Source organism: Equus asinus, chromosome 15 (assembly GCF_041296235.1).
Source record: "Equus asinus isolate D_3611 breed Donkey chromosome 15, EquAss-T2T_v2, whole genome shotgun sequence".
Classification (NCBI taxonomy): Eukaryota; Metazoa; Chordata; class Mammalia; order Perissodactyla; family Equidae; genus Equus; species Equus asinus.
The window spans coordinates 39068439-39087427 of NC_091804.1; the positions used below are offsets into that span (position 1 = coordinate 39068439).

General features: G+C 44.4%; 1 protein-coding gene across 2 annotated transcripts in view; it reads right to left on the reverse strand.

The window, feature by feature from the left end:
• B4GALT5 (beta-1,4-galactosyltransferase 5) overlaps positions 1-18688 on the reverse strand; it is a 69817-nt gene extending 51129 nt beyond the window's left edge. Inside the window, exon 1 of one of the 2 annotated variants that reach the window (XM_070486110.1) lies at positions 18615-18688. In XM_070486110.1, coding sequence (XP_070342211.1) covers positions 18615-18624 — 10 coding nt within the window. In that variant the 5' untranslated portion in view covers positions 18625-18688. Of the gene's footprint in view, positions 1-18028; positions 18269-18614 lie in introns of those variants that run through there. The other variant, XM_044748091.2, reaches the window with a different exon arrangement.
• Positions 18689-18989: the final 301 nt, after the last annotated feature.

The window sequence follows — 18989 nt, forward strand, 5'->3', positions numbered from 1 at the left end:
AACTAAGTGACGTGGTCAGGGCAAATAATTTTTTCCCCCCAAATGTGAATTTACTTATTGAAAAGTTTCATATAGCCCCTTCCCCTTCTCCTTTTCTTCTGAAACAATTCAGTCCTAAAGCCACGAGGTGGGGCCAAGCTAGGAAGGTATCCATGCCCGGGGTGGACAGGAAAGACACCGTGGACCACAGAGGGATGTCTGAGCACAGCAAGATGACAAGGGCTGCCCTGCATGGAGTGTCAGAGCCAGGATGGGGAGGAGGGCATCCAGCAGGGAGCAGGGGGGTGCCACGGTGGGGTCCCAGAGGCCAAGCAGAGGTGAGCGGAGTGTCCGCACAGGGAGGAGGGGTGGTGCAGGGAGGCTGTCAGAGACCAAGCAGAGAGAGGAGGGCACCTGTGCCGGCAGACGGCCTGGTGCAGGCTGTGGGAACTCAAGTGGGTGAGGAGGAAGGACAGCCAGCAAAGAGAGTTGAACTACGGGGTGAGGACAATATCCAAACAGGGACTGGAGACAGAGCAGCATGCTTACACATGGGGGACTGATCAAACAAGTAAATATATTAAGGAAAGTGGGAGCTAGGATTCTCAGTGTCAGAAAATGGAGTTACAAATATGCAAAGGGAGAAAACTAGAATGAACCCAGGGGTGTAGGATTTAAACTGTAGATACTGTGGGAACTCACAGTTTTGTACATATACATACTTCCAGAAATAAACACAGATGTCAATGTGTGCATGTGCGGGCGTGCATGTGTGGGTATGCACACATACATTCCATAGCTCTATATACAGACGAGGCCTAGAAGCCACAACACCCTAATAGCAACGAGTGCAGCCAGCACCCAGATCCCGGCTTCTAAACACTCATTCTTCACGCAAAAGAATCAGAGTTCTTTGGAGAAATAGTTGATTCCAGGTCTGGGGTAAGGAAAGCACAAGATGTGCCTAGAACATCTTGTTATTCCAGAAAGTAAGGAAGTGTTCAACAATGATGGGGACATGTTCAAAGGACAGATGCCAGGACAAAGGGGTTCCCATTGGCCTAAGCAGGACAATTGAACATCAACATAAAGAATGATAGTAACAGATTAAAACCACAAGCCCACGCTGATAAAAATAAATAAATAAAATTGAAAAATTAAAAAGTATGGGTCCATAATGACTGACAGAAAAATAAATAAATAAATAAATAAATAAATAAGTAGAAGAATAAATACATTGAAAACTCTGATGAAGAACAAGGTTATATAGTTTTAAAAGTACCTCCCCACAAAATACATACTGATTACAAAAGGGGAAACAGCTACTTTACGATGGAACAACTGGGCAGACGCCTCGCCAATCAAGCCATCAAAGTGAACATCGTCAGTAATGCGACAAATCTCAATCCTGCACCACCCAACAGGATGCATCAAAAGGACGGAACGTCACTTCCGTGGTTTTGCTGCCAAAGATGCATAACCTGAAACTAACCACAAGGAAATATCAAACAAACCCAAAGTGAGGGACACGCTACAGAACACCCGGCATGTCATCCTCAAAAGTGTCATGAAGTTACAGAGAGACCGAGGAATTTTCCAGCTTTTCCTGAAGGAGACTAAACAAACACTAAGGAACACAATGGGCGGTTCTGAACTGGATCCCTTTGATACAAAGCACATCACTGGGACAACTACCGAAACCGTCCTGGGGTCGGCGGATTAGACGGCCGTAAGGGTAAAGGATCCGTGTAAACCTCAATGGTTGGACTGTCCTTTGTTGGAATGTCCTTGTTTGTTGAAAAACACACCCTAGTATTAGGGGGCGATGGGACATCATGTCACCAAATGATTCAAGAAAAAGTCACTGTAACATATTTGCAACTTTTCTCTAAGTCTGAGATTTCAAAACTTTTTAAAAACCGTTTTTAAAAACTTTCACATGTTGTCTTACAGTCAGTTCTGCTATAATGCTTATTTTGAAAGTGCACATTTGTTCCAACACAACTGATATATTTGGGACTAATAATGAGTATAACTGGAATTTTGCATCTGCGTATGTGCAACGTTGCCCATGAGGAAAACCCAGACAACTACACCCAGCTGAACAGACACACACATCAAAGACCTACCAGCGACCACAGTTCACTGAGTGGGGACACCATACAGACCTGATGTACGACCCTCAGTACTATTTCAGGACAACTCTTTCCACCACGTCACAGTAACTCCCACGCTGCACTCTTCCTGGTGCCCACTTCCACAAGTAAACCTCAGCTCTTTCTCAGAGTAAAGGGCCCTTTATGGTTCTTCTTAACCATTTTACATGTATAAAACTGCACTGTTTTTATTAGGTTCCTTTTTTTTTTAATGTGTCACTAATGGAGTTTTTGAGTGTTGTGTGCCTAACCTCATTTTTCCCATAAGCTCTATGGTTTTTACTCAATAATCTTGTAAAGCATGGTGATTTTTAGGAATACTTACATTATGTTATAGCAGAACTATTTAATATAATCACATTTACAGAAAATAAATTGCATGACATCAAGGGTACCCCCATCTGTACGCATAGGTATCTAAAAAAAGAGCGTGGGAAGAAAGTATCACATTTAGTTTCAACCTAATCATCTCCAACAACTTGGAAGTGAAGGAACAATATGCTGAGTTTTCATTACGTCTAATGGTCCCAGGTGGGGTCTTCCAAAGGGCCAGGGGCGCCAGGTCAGCCCAGAGGAGGCCACGCAAATGAACCTAAACTACACACTCACTTCCTGTAACTGCAGATTTAGAGGGCAAGCTGTGTCATACAGCTATATTTGAAAAAACACAAAGGAAATAAAATAATGGCAGTAGTTAGTATATTCAATGCGGCCAGGGCAGCCCAACCCACCCGCTTTGGTTTCTGCTCAATTGATCTATCTTTGGGCAGCTTCTCAGTCATTCAAAGTCTAGTTACTGTTGACAAACTAGACAAAAAAAATACCAGAATTGAGAAAAATAATCACTAAGTATAAATATGTTTCTGAGAAAACCTTTATTTCTCCTTTGTAGAACCCAATCAAAGGGAGAGACAGATCAACTATTACACGTGCACATTGAATTAGCCACGCTATTACATCACTCAATGAAATCTGAAATTCTCTATTTAATTTTATTAATAATATTTAGGAATGACATTAAATCAACCTGACACCAAAGGGGCTAGAATTTCCCATCAAGTTTTCCACATATTGGTAAACACAGCAAGTATGTTTTCTTTATAGCTTTGCTTTCAAGGATCTCTTGCCAGAAATAATCTTATATCAAGACACTATGTTTAGTTTAGTGGGGGAAACACAGAACTAACCAGAAAAAGATGTTACAGCAAAGAGACTGTAAAAGGTTATTCCGACACAGACACAGCATTTACTAAATTGCCGCCACTCTTCTGGAAGCAATTCCCTCAGCCTAGCAGTTCCTAAGGTGCAAAATTTTCAAGTGTCTGTGTGTGTATAAAGATGAGAAGGAAACAAAGAAATGAAAACACTTGAGATGAAAAGATAATTATGAATAAATTATTGTAATTTCCTTTTATCATTCTTACAAGTTGATTTAATAGTTTAAAAATATTGTTCAACAGAACAAGGGCGGTAACATTTGTTAGATCCTAATTAAACATGGCTCACTTTGGAATGCTTCTGATGACAGAAGCTTACATAAATAATCGACCGGTAAGTCTGCTCAACCATCACAACGAAAAAAGGTGGTTCTTCACACATACAATACGATCATAAACTACAGCTTCAATCTATGCAGACTGTTTTACTATTTTAACTACAGAACTATTAAATTAATAGGACAATACTAAAATTAAATTGGTCGTATTGTTAACATGTGGCAACTGGGGAATGTTACTAAACATAAACCACAAAATCTATGCCAAAACAAGTCCTAAAAGAGGTATTTTTGCCATTCTTTTCCCTTGCAAGCTTTGCACTGGCCTTGGCCAAAGCTGACGCAAATAGTTACAGAAATTAGCAATATATTCTCAGCAAAAAGGCCAAGGGAACCAAAAGAACACAGGTGGTAGACACGCGAGCAGGAACCGCCTGCTCCCAGGGCTCCTCAGAGACTTCAGCATCCTCAGCCTCGGCACCTGCTCCTCCAGCCCCGCGGAGCCTTCGAGGTAACCCCACGGCACGCAAGAGGATTACCCTCTGCAAACAAGCTGGCTGGTGGTCTGCCAGCTCCCAATTTCCGGGGTTCAAATGAAGGACGGGATAACGGAAAAAATGAAGCCCTCTGGAAACCTGGATGGGATCAACTGCTGCCAGCCTGCTCTCCCAGGTTCCAGTGCACAGAGGTGCCAGCATCAGCACAAGTGAAGGTCGCTTCCCTTCCCCCCTCTCCTCCCGCTGAGCACCGTGATTACGGGATGGTGACAGGGGAGGGGACATTTATCTGTCGAATACCTCACTAGTACTAAAACTTGCAAACACCAGACAAATATTCTGTCCTTTAATCCTCACGATAATCCTATATTTATATACTGTTTGTCTTCCCTTTGTACATATTAAGAAATGCTCGTTTAGGTAACTGGATCCACAAGACATCTGAACTGAAATAAAATCCAATTATCCAAAAGCTTTAAAAATCTGGATTATTAATAAACCTAAGCCTGTACTTATGTTTTGTTTTATTTCCTTTTGGGGGATACATTTGGGGCCCTGAATTTCACCTTTATATTTTTCACATATATAAAGGTCACATCAAAAAATTACCTTTGTTCATGGGGGTCCATTATACTACTCATTCCACTTTTGTATATGTTTGAAATTTTCTATAATAAAATTAAATGATTAAGGAAGAAATTATCTTAAACATAAAGCTGCCCAAAAGAGTAGCTCTTACCCAGGGTTAATTTCCCCCAGTGCCAAACGAAATTCAAATAAATCCAAATCTTCTACTTCACACAACTCTTAAGATTTCTGAATACTTAAACCCAGAACGAAAAAGGCAGGCATGCCAAGTCAACAATGAAACAAAATCAGGCCAAATCAAAACCAAAACATTTCACCTCCTCCCACTCTCAAATTCAGATTCAGACAAACACACACACACACACACACACACACACACACACGGCACAATGAAGGATTCCAGCTGGCCTTCCAGACAAAGCAACTGATGGGTGCTGGCCTAGCACTAGTCAGCTCAAGCTTTTACTGAAAAAATAATCTCAGCAATAGAGGCAAGATTATTTCTACCTTCCACCCAATAGCACAGAGCATACAGATGAGCTATGTATGAATAACAGACTTACTCTGCCTACCATCTATATGTACTCCCAATTTCAGAAGGTGTTTCTTCCTCATTTCTCCTTGGAAGAAGTAAAATATAAAACAATTTCTCATTTCCTAGGCAAAAACTACCTCTCAAGTTAAAGACTGGTGAGAATATTCAAGACATAAAGGTATAGTTCTTATCATAAATTTGAAAACACTAAAGCCATCAACCTAAATAGTCTTCTAATTAAAAATTAGAAGTAATGTTCTTAGTAACGTATAAGAATTATTGTATCTGCTTCATCCTGAATGAGGACTCATTGTTTTCCTACATTTGTCAATTTTTTCACCTAAATTTCTTTTTTTTTTTTAAAGATTTTATTTCTCCTTTTTTCCCCAAAGCCCCCCAGTACACAGTTGTGTATTTTCAGTTGTGGGTCCTTCTAGTTGTAGCAGGTGGGACGCCACCTCAGTGTGGCCTGATGAGCGGTGCCACGTCTGTGCCAGGGATTCGAACCAGCGAAACCCTGGGCCACCAAAGCAGAGCGCACGAACTTAACCACTCGGCCACGGGGCCGGCCCCTAAATTTCAGGTTTAGGTACAAGACAAACCATTAATACACTCATTTGTGACTTGTAATTTTAAAATATCATACACATGCCACATAAGGCACAAAGCACTTAAAAGGATTAAAACGCATGTTGAATCCTAAATGGGCAAAGCTTAAAACTCCTACTTGCCATCTGCCCGCAAACCAGACCCCTACATAACCAAACATCTGACTGTGTTGGGCGTAATTAATCTGAAACTGTGCTATGAATACTTTTATCATAATTAACATTTTTACAAATCCATCATGTTTGCATTTGATCCTTCTAGTTCGTCACCTAAAGTGTTAACAGTCAGCACAGCAACCTTTAACACACCCGAATGAGGAGGGAGCCGGCTGGTTGTGCTTTTCAGGACCTCAGATCTGTCCACCTCCACTTTACCTCACTGACTCAACAAATAAATATTTACTGAGCATCTGCTGTGTGCCAAGACAGTGATCTAGGCAGGGAGGCAACAAGGAACAAGAGAGACAAGGCCTATGCATTTAATACTGAATCAGAGGTCTGAGGATGGGCAGGAGTAGAGGAGTCAGCCAGTGGAAAAGAAAAGGTAAGAGCTTAGTCTATGCTGGAAACCAGGCGGAGGCCCGTGTGTCTGGGGGGAAGGGAGGGGAGTGGCATAAATGAGGCTGGAGAGGGAGGCGGAGGCCAGATTACCAAAGGCCTTGTCATCTACAATAAGGAGTCTGAACTTTATCCTAAGAGCAATGAAAGCCTGTGAAAGCTAGGAGACAAATTCATCATGATTGACAAGTGTTCCTGGCACCTACTCAGTGCTGGACTTCTGTTCGAAGTCCGCACTCTTATGGGGGAAGGGGACAGGCCTCAGCAGGTAAATGCACCCCTCCTCCCTTGGTCCAGAGAGCATCCGTGTTATTAACAAACTTCAGGTCACTGCTCATCACCGTCACCTTGACGCTCTTTGGGAGATAAAGAGCAGAAACACTCCCTGTAAACATGACCACCACCAAGAACCAGCACAACCAACTGGGGTAAGAAATTAAACTAAACGTCTTCCCAAGAATTTCTTAAAATTTGCTTTGCTGTCTTTAATGTCTACAACTAAAATATATTCACTGTTATTCCTGGCAATTAAGGAATGTTACCAATTGACCACCAGCTGACCTGACCCTCAATTAAACATATCCATCCAGGAGGATAAAATCACTCAAAACAGAATTTTTTTTACTAAAGTGAACCCGTGCTCCCTATCTGAAGGCTTAAAAAGTAGCAGAGCTACGGTGTCTGCCTCACTCATCTCTGTGCCCCCACGCCTAGCCGACTACAGGGGTATAACATGGAGAGGTTACATTAACAAAGTCAGCTCTGAGAACACAGCCAAATCAGGCAAACACAAAGACAAGTTTGTACTTTTTTCTTTTGTCACAGGTCCCAAAACATAAAAATTTTTTAAGTACCCACCTGTCTTTAATCACTACCATTATCACTCACATTTAGAGAAATACATTTGCAGTTCAGCTGACACCAGGAAAAAAAATCCCATTGCCAAATTTTACCATGTCAAAGTTGCAGGAATCCAGCAGGTTTTACATGTTAGATTTTTCTATTTCCTCATTCTTTAGCACTCTCTTCATTTTCTGATAATGCTCCAAAGGAAACAGGAAAAAAAAACCCCGTGCTCACATCACACACCTGCTGGTCATCCAGGGACCATCCTGGCAGCCAGTTCTCATCGCCACCTGCTATCCCGTGCCTGGCCGTGGACCAGGGAGGCATGGGGAAATAGAACACTCTGGTGAATAAAGACTTACCAATTTCCAAAGAATCAGAAAACAAAAAAACCACGCTTGGTACCAAACCCAAAGTCACGCCTCCAGGTCTTCCTTCTAAGCACCACCACTTATTATGAAGTAACAAACTAGAAAAGGTGCTGGTTAATGGAGATTCCGGGCCAACGACAGGCCAAGGAATACCTACTTTTCCCCATCTTCAAAGTCATCAGGTCCTTTCATTTCTGAATGGAAAAAAATGAGCCCAGTGTTTCATTAACTATGTTCACCAATATATATAGTATTTTCCAAATTTTTCTTCTATATCATACGTTTAATCAGTAAACTGTATTGTCCCCAACACCAAACACATGGAACCCCAACATCTGGTCCTGTCTGAGATGGACTTTCAGAGAACTGCAATTAGAAGCAGAAAACATTGACATTTCAGTTATATTCCAGTCCTACTGAACAAAATAATCAACAAACAAAAAACACCAAATAAGATACGGACAGTTCCTCTTTAATCAGAAAAGGTCTTCAAACACTTGAAATATCTGACGGTATCTGCAGAGCATGGCAAGTTTGGCAAACAGAGTGACCTTTTAAAGACAAAGAATCAGAAATCAAGAAACCAGCATCAAACTTAAACATGTAAGAGCAAGATAAACCAAAACACCTTGACCATTGCTTCCTCCGAAATCAGAGCAGTAGCAACTTGTGTAATAAACGCCTACCAGACCTTTGTGGACAGAAAATGGAATGGACGCACCATAAGGGACAGCGTGAAGTGATAATACTTAGAGAGCGGAGTATATTTTTAAAAGTACAAACAAAAGAAAAAAAATAGATAAATTGGACCTCATTAAAATTAAAAACTTCTGAGAATCAAAGGACACTATCAAGAGAGTAAAAAGAAATGACAATCCATAGAATGGGAGAAAATATTTGCAAATCACATATCTGACAATGCTCTGATATTCAGAGTACATAAAGAACTCCTAACAACGCAACAAAAGACAATCCAATTAAAAAATGGGCAAAGGACCAGAAGAGACATTTCTCCAAACAAATGTACAAATAGCCAATAAACACATGAAAAGATGGTCGACATCATTAGTCATTAAGGAAATGCAAAGCAAAACCACAATTTCACACCCACTAGAATGCTTATACTTAAAAAAAAAAAACACAACAGAAACAGAAAACAACAAGTGTGGGGCTGGCCCGGTGGTGCAGGGGTTAAGTGCCCACGTTTCGCCGGTTCAGATCCCGGATGCAGACACGGCACCGCTTGGCACGCCATGCTGTGGTAGGCGTCCCACATAGAAAGTAGAGGAAGATAGGCAGGGATGTTAGCTCAGGGCCAGTCTTCCTCAGCAAAAAGAGGAGGATTGGCAGCAGTTAGCTCAGGGCTAATCTTCCGCAAAAAAAAAAAAAAGAAAAGAAAACAACAAGTGTTACCTAGGATGTGGACAAACTGGAACTCTCACTGCTAATGGGAATGTAAAATGTGCAGCCGCAGTGGAAAAGTCTGGCAGTTCCTCAAAAAATTAATTAAGAATTACCATACAACCCAGCAATTCCACTCCTAGGTCTATACCGAAAAGAACTAAAAACAGGGACTCAGAGACTTGTGTGCCAACGTCCACAGCAGCATTATTCACAACAGCCAAAAGGTGGAAACAATTCCACTGTTCGTCAACAGATGAATAAACAAAATGCGGCGGTAGATACATACGATGGAATACCATTCAGCCACAAAAAGAATGCAGCTGTGACTCCTGGGACCACATGCAGGACCCTTGAAACATCCTGCTACGTGAAATGAGCCAGACACAAAAGGACGAATACTGTACGACTCCACTTCTACGAAGTGTTTAGAAAAGGTAAATTCACAGAGACAGAGAGTGCAGTAGAAGTTACTGGGGTGGAAATGGGGAGTTATTGCTTAACGGGAAGAGAGTTTCTGTCTGCGGTGATGAAAATTTTGGAAATACTGCTGATGGTTGCATAACATTGTGAAGGTAATTAATGCCAACAAATTGAACACTTAAATACATGGCAAACTTTATGCTATATATATTTTACAACAAAAAACAAGTAGCCAAAAAAAAAGTACACAGTTTTGGGCAAAATGAATTCAAAGTCACTTCAAAGTCAGGATTAATACAAGTAGCATTCCCTCCCCCAGAGTAAATGCAATCCAAGAACGAGAGGCCGGCTTGCCCACAGGACAGTTTCTTCGTTCATTTCATTAAATGTTTAAGTGCATACAATGTGCTGGGCACCATCCTGGACACAAGGTAATCACCACCCAGAACACTGCCCCATCGTCACTCTATAGGTTATGAGGATACGGATAAAATGAGTGTGTCTTCAAAAGTTAAAAGATTAAAAGCTTTTATTTGAAATACACGGATTCAAAATGAGTACCTCAAGAATCCTAACGCCAGCCTACTACCTTCTTTGGTCCATCTGGTGTAACCTCCTTAAGTTGGCAATTTTGTCATTTTTCTGAACTGGAATAAAGAATTTTTCTTTTTTTTACTACACAAACATGACCACGACACAGCATTCAGAAAAATGCCTTTTTCTGACCCTCACAAGCCAGTGAGTGATCTGCTGATCAGAAAATAATATACATACATCTCAGTCATGAATATAATTTAGGCTTGGTGCCCAAAAGCAGAACTCCTCAAAATGGGGTAACGGGCAGTTCTATGAAGAAAAAAATGCTCGTTTTTCATCTTTCCAAGTTTACGGTTGTTCAACATATGAGAATTAAGCAAAAGGTTTAAATGTCTAATAATCATACTTTTAGGACCACCTGGAGGGTGAAAAAAACCTCCCCTCTTTACTGATATTTAAATGTTTTACAACTCTTTTTATTTTTTTTAAATTGAGGTCCCATTGGTTTTTAACACCGTGTAAATTTCAAGTGTACATCATTATATTCCAACTTGTGTGTAGACTGCATCGTGTTCACCACCAAAAGTCCAGTTGCCATCCGCCAGGGTACACATGTGCCCTTTACCCCTCGCTCTCCCCTCCCCCACCCCCTCACTAACCAACAATCTGTGCTCTTTAATAAAAATAATAAACAGTTGCGCTCCCCAGTACACCCTAGATTAATCTAAGTTTTACAACACAACCCTGAGCTCTCCTACAAGGCACCCTTTCCTGTACCTGAGCCTCCACAACATTTTTCATCTGCATAATTAGGCCACTGATCGCCTCAGAGAGCTGTTCATAATTGATGACAGTAACTAAGGACCAGCTTGCTTTCTAGCGGCCACAAAGTACCTGGCCATCTCGTAACCTGGGACAGGAGAGAAACAATGCCTAGAGTCCAATAATTGCTTATCAAACTAACAAAAGGAAAGGGGGAGGAGAATACGAGAAGAGACAGCACTTTGAATTATTCAACGTCATTCCCATGCCTGGGAAACACACTGAATTCACGAGATCAGCAGGAGGTATGAACGTTCTTCAGTAGAAAGCCACAATATAAAAAGAAGTACTGGCTCAAAATGTAATATGGATTCGTTTTCATTTAACATCTAATTACCCAGAGGAGTGAGGATGCGGCAGGAGTTAATGAGTCCTGGGCTCCAGTTCGTGCTTCAAAGCAGAAGTGTGAAGCTAGAGGAAAGAACTTACTTAGTAGATTAAAACTCAAAAGGATCACCCAGGGGACAAAAAAAGGGGAGAAAAAAAAAGAAAAAAGCGGGAAAAAAAAAGAAAAGGTCATAATATCCCGAAGATATTCCCATAAAATTCTTTTAGTTTTTTTCCTTTTGACCAAGACAACACAAAAGTTTTTTTTTCCTTTCTTTGTCAAAACAATTTCAAAGAGAGACTTCAAGTGTAGAAATTCTAAGTCTTCCTTTTCGGGCAAATGTGCTAAAACCATAGCACTGCACGGTGTGAACGGCTCCATGCACCGCAGAGGGAAACTGATGTGACAATGCACACCCACAGGGCAGCACCCGCAGCGGCGGCGCAGGGCTCCACTGAAGGCGGGAGACCAAGCAAATGGGGAATCGGAACTTCTTAAAACAGGGTGTCTACTTGACAAGAAGTTACTATTTCTTCTTCTGCTCCAATTCACACTTGCTCAGAACCATGTAACGTCACATCTAAAAGGGACTCTAGAATCTGTCCCATGCCCTCAGTTTATAGATGAGAAAACTGAAGTAAAAGTTTGGATCTAGTTATTGGTAAAGTCGGACTGGGGCCCAATCCTCCCAACTCTCGATTTAGTACCAGCATTAGACCGAACAGACATGTCCTATGGTCACAAATCATAATTACAAACATGGGGAGCTTTGTGTCAAGCTCTGCGCTAAGCCATTCTACACGCATATTCCTCTTCACGCCCCTAACAACCCTCAGGAAGATAGTACCCTCTAAATGGCAGATTAAAAAACTGAAAATAACTTGCCCATTCAGTCAAGGTTGATTCAAACGCAGGTCTGGCTGATTTCTGTGCTAACGTTCACTCCTATTCCAGAGTCCTTACCACAGCGCACAGGGTCCTACGTGGTATAACCCCTCCCACCACTATCCTGTCACTCACAAAAATCCAGTCAACCTCCGCTCAAGCTCACCCTGCCTCAGGGCCTTTACATGTGCTGGCCGTCCCCTATCCCCACGCCAACCACCACCCCCAGATGTGTGACTGGTTCTACCCCTCCAAGTCAAACAGCCCTCTTCGAGGAGGCTTTCCCTAACCACTCAATCTAAAGCAGACCCCCAGTCAGGCATGCCCCTACCTGAAACTGTCTCGTAGAGTGGACTGTCTCCCCATCAGAATAACAGCACCACAAGGACAAAAACCTCCCACTAGCATGAAAGCACCATGATGGCAGAAATGTTCTCCCTCATTCACTTCTAGACTGCCCAGTACTCAAGAGTCTCTGAGGAGAGGCGGCACTCAAAACAACTATTAGCTGAATATAGCTACGGAGGCCTTGTCTGAACCTCCATTCATCAGGGGCATCATACAATTCAGCAACCGCTTACTTACTATCTTCTATTTTCCTCTGGTTGCTTCTTGTGATTCATCTCATCTTTTCAATCATGTTGTATGTGCCTCAAGGCTATCTTATAATTCACAACTTTGGGCAAGTTAACGACTCAACCTGGGCTTATAAGAACATCCATAAAGTGAAAAAAGCAGTCAAAAGTCTAGAATTCGCTATGTCCCATCGCTGGTAACATGACAGGCAGACACTCAAATACTGCATTATTACTGACCCACAGATCTTACATTTTTTTAATCTTCTCACAACTTTCTACAAAAATACACCTAGTCTGCAAAGGAAGCCATATCGATACTTGGCTGGATCAGAAACTAAAGACTAAAGACCGACTACCCTTTCACCGCCCTCTTCTCATGACAGCTCCATTAACTTCTAAGCCGACGCCCAACCTGTCTGCTTCTGATTATCCTTCATCTCGACCAAGCTTAACCTCCAGCTTTCTCTATTTCTTTGTCAGGCCTCAGCAGCATCACATTCCTTACTTCTGCTTGCTAACGTTTCGTTTGCTTTATACAGTTGGATGTTCCCAACACACCTCCCATGATCTAAAAAGCTGCAAAATCAGGGGAGAAGTCAGTCAGCAGCATCCTGGCGGCTGTGCATGCGGAACTTCTACTCTCCCGAAGAGCTCTCAAGAGTCATGGCCACACAGAGCCCCTCCTTCCTGGTGATTTATCAGCCCTGCTCCCACCCACTGGTCAAGCTCAGGGGGGAAAACGGCAGGACTGGAACAGAATCATCTACTGGCTAGAGCCTCGGCAGCCTGGGACGGTAACCGACACTGTCTGAACAGCAGCTTCCAAAGTTCGTCCAAGACTAGCATATTTTCACTGTTAAAGACATTTCTACTCCAAACCCAAAACTGTGTGTCCAACACAGCAAAATTCTGCAGAAAGGACATCAAAGGTCACCAAAGTCCTGGTCCAAAGTAATGCTGTTGAGTTTTATAACTTGGCCTTGTTCTCCAAATATGGTTTCCTTCTAAGAAGCCTGACACAACGCGATACTCAAAGAAAATAAATTTGAGTGAGCGCACGCAGGCGGACGTGGGGGGGGTCTTTCACAGGGTGAGGCTTTTTAATTTTCTGAAATAAAACAGCTTACATTTCACTATGTGTGTTTCACTCCAGAAAAACTCAGGAACAAAGTGCACTCAGGCATTTAGAGGGCATTTGCATGTGAGGAACAGCAACAAAAGGCTATTTTCATATTATACTTCACTGAGGGGAATCAAATTCTTCTATGGTTATTAGAAAAAGCTGCATTTGATTATATAAAACATCTATCTTATCTAAAATCTTAGGTCCAATATTTGTACAGAATGTGAATGAACTGTCAACTTTCTATATGTACAAACATCTCATTAAAAGTTTTATTAAGATGAAGTTCCGGTTTTTCAAACAGCTTTGGTTTCTGTGCCAAGTATAAGATCAGAGAATCAAGTGACTTGCTCAAGGTCATTTGGTCAAATCGGGTGGGGTCAGAATCGCTATTTCCTGCCTTCCAGAGGCCAGCCATCAGTCAAACTTTTCTCGGAACTAGGCAGGCCAAAAGGGAAAAATCGTTCCCCATTTCCTTTCCTCAATAATCAAAGGACAAAAGAAAAATTAGTTTCAGTGGTAGAACTTTACTAAAATTTCATCAACGCATAGAACATCACCTCTAACTGTACACAGGCACCTGTCTCAAAATCAGTATATATTTTAACAATCTGTAACCTCTATCCAACCTTGCCCTACGACAGCACCATAAACTCATTATGATGGTTTAAACCACCACTTCGTACGTATATCTATAAACAATTCACTTCTCTTATCTTCTAAAAGACCTGGTCAGACTAGAATATGGAAGTACTCTGAGCTCTTAGATTTTTTTTTTAAGTTAAAAGATCACAAATAAGTTCAAAGTTTTCTTCAGAACCCCGAAATGAAAAGGGCTATTTCAACAGTTCAGGTGAAACAAGTGATTACGTAACCGAGACTCAGCCAGGCTGCGGGCGGGGGGCGGATGGAGAGGAGAGGGATGTAAGCTTTTTTATCGCTGGATCCCCTTCCTCCCTCTTCCTTTTTCAAATCTACCACCTCCCTCACACTTTCTGCCCCATCCTTTCATTTCTACTTTTAAACTGCTGATATAAAACACTACTTTTAAATTAATAACAAAAACATAATGTCCAATGAAGCCATATTTAAAAATCATTAACTGGATTGGGATGAGGATATTAAACTAGCCCAGAGCACTCTGTATTTGTTACAAACATACTATACCCATATTTAGTAACACTCCAATTTCCTAGGTCAAAGGGTACCATTACCCCCATTTCAGGTGACCCACAAGTCCAGGAAAATTTCCCTTTGCTCTCAAGACTATGATCCATATTAAGAGCTGGCATGAGATCTCAAAAATACTAAGTTAATAGTTAGGCTGAAATTGTGGCTAGGTTATATTATACAGGAACAACTTTAAAACATTTATAACTAACGTGACTTTTCTCTTATCTCAAACTCAAGTCTACCTGTCTCTGAATATGGTTGTAACTCACTCTTGGACTAATGGTTTCTCTTTAGCCTTTGAGCGAAACGTGGCCACAGGGTATACAAAGCAACTCGAAAGCAGGACTGGAAAAAACTAAACCTGGAAGGAAATACAAGTCTGACACTTTCCATGATGCCAGAAAACAGAACTATCACTATTTGGAAATGTATTAGCCGATATCCAACTGCTTTTGACCTGCCAAAACCCAAATTTCATATGGTTCAACCTAATGTTATTTTCCAAGCTCATTTTAATAACTGTCTCAAATAAGGTCTTCATAGCCCAAGGCACATAAAACCTTCTATTTCTCTAGATTGCCTTAACCTTTTGAAAAGATTTGCCACCCCTCTGTCCAAAGCTGGTGATTTGAAAAACTGAGTTCATTAAAAGGAAAGCCAAGAAAAAATAAAACCACTAGGCTGAACGCAACCTGCTTGTGAGGACCCTAAAACCACTTTTTTAAAAAACTGCCCTCTCCACCTCTCCCCTTTGCCACCAACAGAATTTGAATCTTAAGCAGATCTGTCCTTTACAAGACCTACATTTAAGGAGAAACCGGTGAAAACTTAAGTGCTTTGCATCTTTTCCAGTTATTATTCATACAGAAATCTAAGCGTGGTAGTAACCCATCGATTTACACTGGGGTTCCACTGACCTAAAAATCTACCATTCAGGAATTTTAATTAAGTTGGTAAGTTCCATTTCTGTCAGAGAGTCTGGCTTCTAACCTTTCTAATCAAAAGGGTGATTACCACCCCAGTGGGATATATTTCTCCATTTAGATATGGCTGATATATGCACCCACACCAGAAAGAACCTGTCACTTTCACAAAAGGGGTTATGGCTCCAAGACTGCCTAGAGATCCAAACCCATCATTTCACACCCAGTTTTATTATACGCTAATATCCAATATGCTAATGAATTCTTTTCTCAATTAATTCCACTAATTACTCACCTATTCTTGTTCTGCCAAAATTCCTATCTACTCATCTGCTCCAGCAGGTCACATCCTGTGCCTTCCTAGAGGGAAGCTTCTCCTAAGACACCTCACAAATTGTTAAGGTAACCTGATGCTGCCTGTTCCTTCTTCCTGGATCTAGTTTACAGTAGAAATCATTAACATTAACCACCAAATGAAATATGCGCTTTAAAAAAAAAAAATCAGGAGATACTCTCCTGCTCTATCTAGAAATTTCTCTATTCAGCTAGTTTAGTGTTGACAGATCAACAGAGAATGGTACTAGTCATGATTACAATCCAAAAGAGCATTTCCCTCCGGTTAAATCACCAACCCTTTCCGAATATCCAAATAATCCAGACTTTTCATAGAAGAATTTAGTCTCCTTGCCCCACCCCCAACAGCATCTTCTGATCATTTCTCACCCTAAACTGAGGTTCTCTCCCGAGCCCTGTGCTGATGCCTAGTCAGGCAAATATATTCCTGAACCCTTCCATCTACTCCCTTCTTTCTCTAAAGTTACCTATAATAACCTTTTTTTTTGAAAACTCGCTATGCACCGGGTATAGTGATAAGGGCTTTAAAAGGGAATTTATCTACTTCGGCCCTTAAAACCCTATGAGGTTAAGAATCGTACCCCCATTTTACAGAAGAGAAAAGGTGAGGCTTAATAACTTGCCCAAGGTCATACAGGGCAGGGATTGGAATCCAAGTCTGACCTCAATGTCCTCTGACCTTAACCATCATGCTGTATTTCCTGCTAGCAATCTCTTTCTTTATGTCCTAAGTGTCTGCTCTCTGGTCTTACAAAGCCTATGGCTGGGCAGAGCTCAGTTTCTCTGGAGGCCCTTTCCTTTAAAGGACATGCCTTTCAGAAGAATGAGTACCCATTGCATCTTTTCTCCACGCTCCTCCTTCCCACCTGGCACCACTTCCCCAAGGCCCTTAATCATTATCTCCTCCTCTAGGGCCCATGTAAATTTCCCCTCTGTCCCCACAGCAGACACCATGGGATACTGAAGAGCCACCTTCTACCCTCAAGGCTAGGAGAGGGCAGAAGTGCAAGAAAGGAAGAGCCCAGAGCACCCCTTCCCCGAGCCTCAGGCAGGAGGAAACTGAGGCAGAGGATGGATGGAAGGGGAGGTGGGATTTGAGGAGGGAGAGGGGGGGAAGGGGGCGGAGACGACAAGGGTGTGCCCTCGGGGGTAGGCAGGGCAGGGGGGGTCGGAGGTGGGGAGGAGGGGTGGGACCTCAGGGGTTAGGAGATGGGATGGGGGTGTACCTCCACAAGGGGGGAGGGTGCCACCCGGCGAGGAAAGGGATCCGGCCACTCGGAAGAGGAGAACGTGTGTGCTGGGGAGGATGACCTGGCGGTGGAGGTAACCGGGGAAAGTGGAGGGAAGAAAGGGCGGGGGGGGGGGGGGGGCATGAAACGGCGGAGTCACCGGGAGGAAGGAGGGGAAGGATGGATGGGAACCGGGAAGGTGGGGCGCCTGGAGACCGGGCACCGGCTCGGCGAGGCGGGTGGGCGGGGGGCGGCGCGGCCGGGGTGCGCGGAACGCCGGGAGGGGGCTGGCGAGCCCCGGGCGGGGATCGAGGAGCGAGAAGCTGGTCCAGGGAGACAGGGCGGCGGAGGGGGCGTCCCCGCGCGAAGCGGAGGCACGGCCGGGGTCCCCCGGGGATGGGGTGGGGAGAGGAGGGTGGGCGGGAGGCCGGCGGGCGGAGGCGGTTCCGGAGCCCGGCGGGACGCAGGGGGCGGGAACGTCCTGGCGTCCCCCCGAGGGCCAGGCGTGGGGTCTCCCGCGGGGCGGCCGGGTCCCCGCCGTCGTCCCGGGGGTCCTCCGAGGCCAGGCGGAGCCCGGCCTCCCGGAGCGGCCTCCCCCCGGCCCCAGGCCCCCTCCTACCTATGCCGGGCGCCACATAGACGAAGTAGAGCAGCGAGGACGAGAGCGAGAAGAAGAAGAGCGCGGCGAGCAGCGAGCGGCGCGGCAGCCGCAGCAGCCCCCGGCGGACGCGCATGCTGCAGCCGGGCCGCCGCGCCTGGGCCGGGCCGGGCCTGCTCCCGCCGCTCCCCGCGCGCCGCCGCCTGGGCCTCGGCCACCCGCGCGCGGGCCTCGCTGGCCGCCGCTCGCCGCCGCCGCGTCGCTGCCAGCCGCCCGCCGCCGCGGGCCGGGCCACATGAAGCGGGCGGGGGCCGGCGCGGCCCGAGCGAGCGCGGCGGCGCGGCGGGGCGGAGGGCGGGGCGGGCGGCGGGCGGCGGGCGGGGCCGGGCCGGGGGCGGGGCCAGCGCCGGACGCCGTTGCCCCCGCCCGCCGACCCCCGCCCGGCCCCGCGGGGAACGCGGCCGCGTGGCGATCGCCCCTCGCCCGGCTCCGAGGGCCTCGCTCGAGCGCAGGCGTGGGCGCCCGGGTCCCGGAGCCCGGCAGCCGACTGCGGCCCCCAGCTGCGGCGGGAGAGCTGGGATCATAGGCACGAGGGCTCCGTGGTCACCTTTATTCATTCCTTCTTTCCTTCCTTCGTTTACTGGTTTACCGCGTGTGGAACGCCGGACGTACGCCAGACACTGTTCTTGGTGCTGCGGATGCTGCAGAGAACAAAACGGCCAAAATCTCCGGTTTCTTGCAACTTGCGTTCAGATGGGAGGAGAGAAAGAAACATATCGGTTCATAATATCAGATACTGATAAGTGATATGAACACAATAAAACAAAAGAGTGTGTTGGAGGCGGGCTCCTGTGGTCAAGGAAGGCCTGACTGAGCAGCTCACGTGAGCTGAGACATAAAAGGGTGAACAGCAGGTGCAAAGGCCCAGAGGTAAAAAAGCCTGATCTGCACGCGGGTAGACTCCCAGGCCAGCATGGATAAA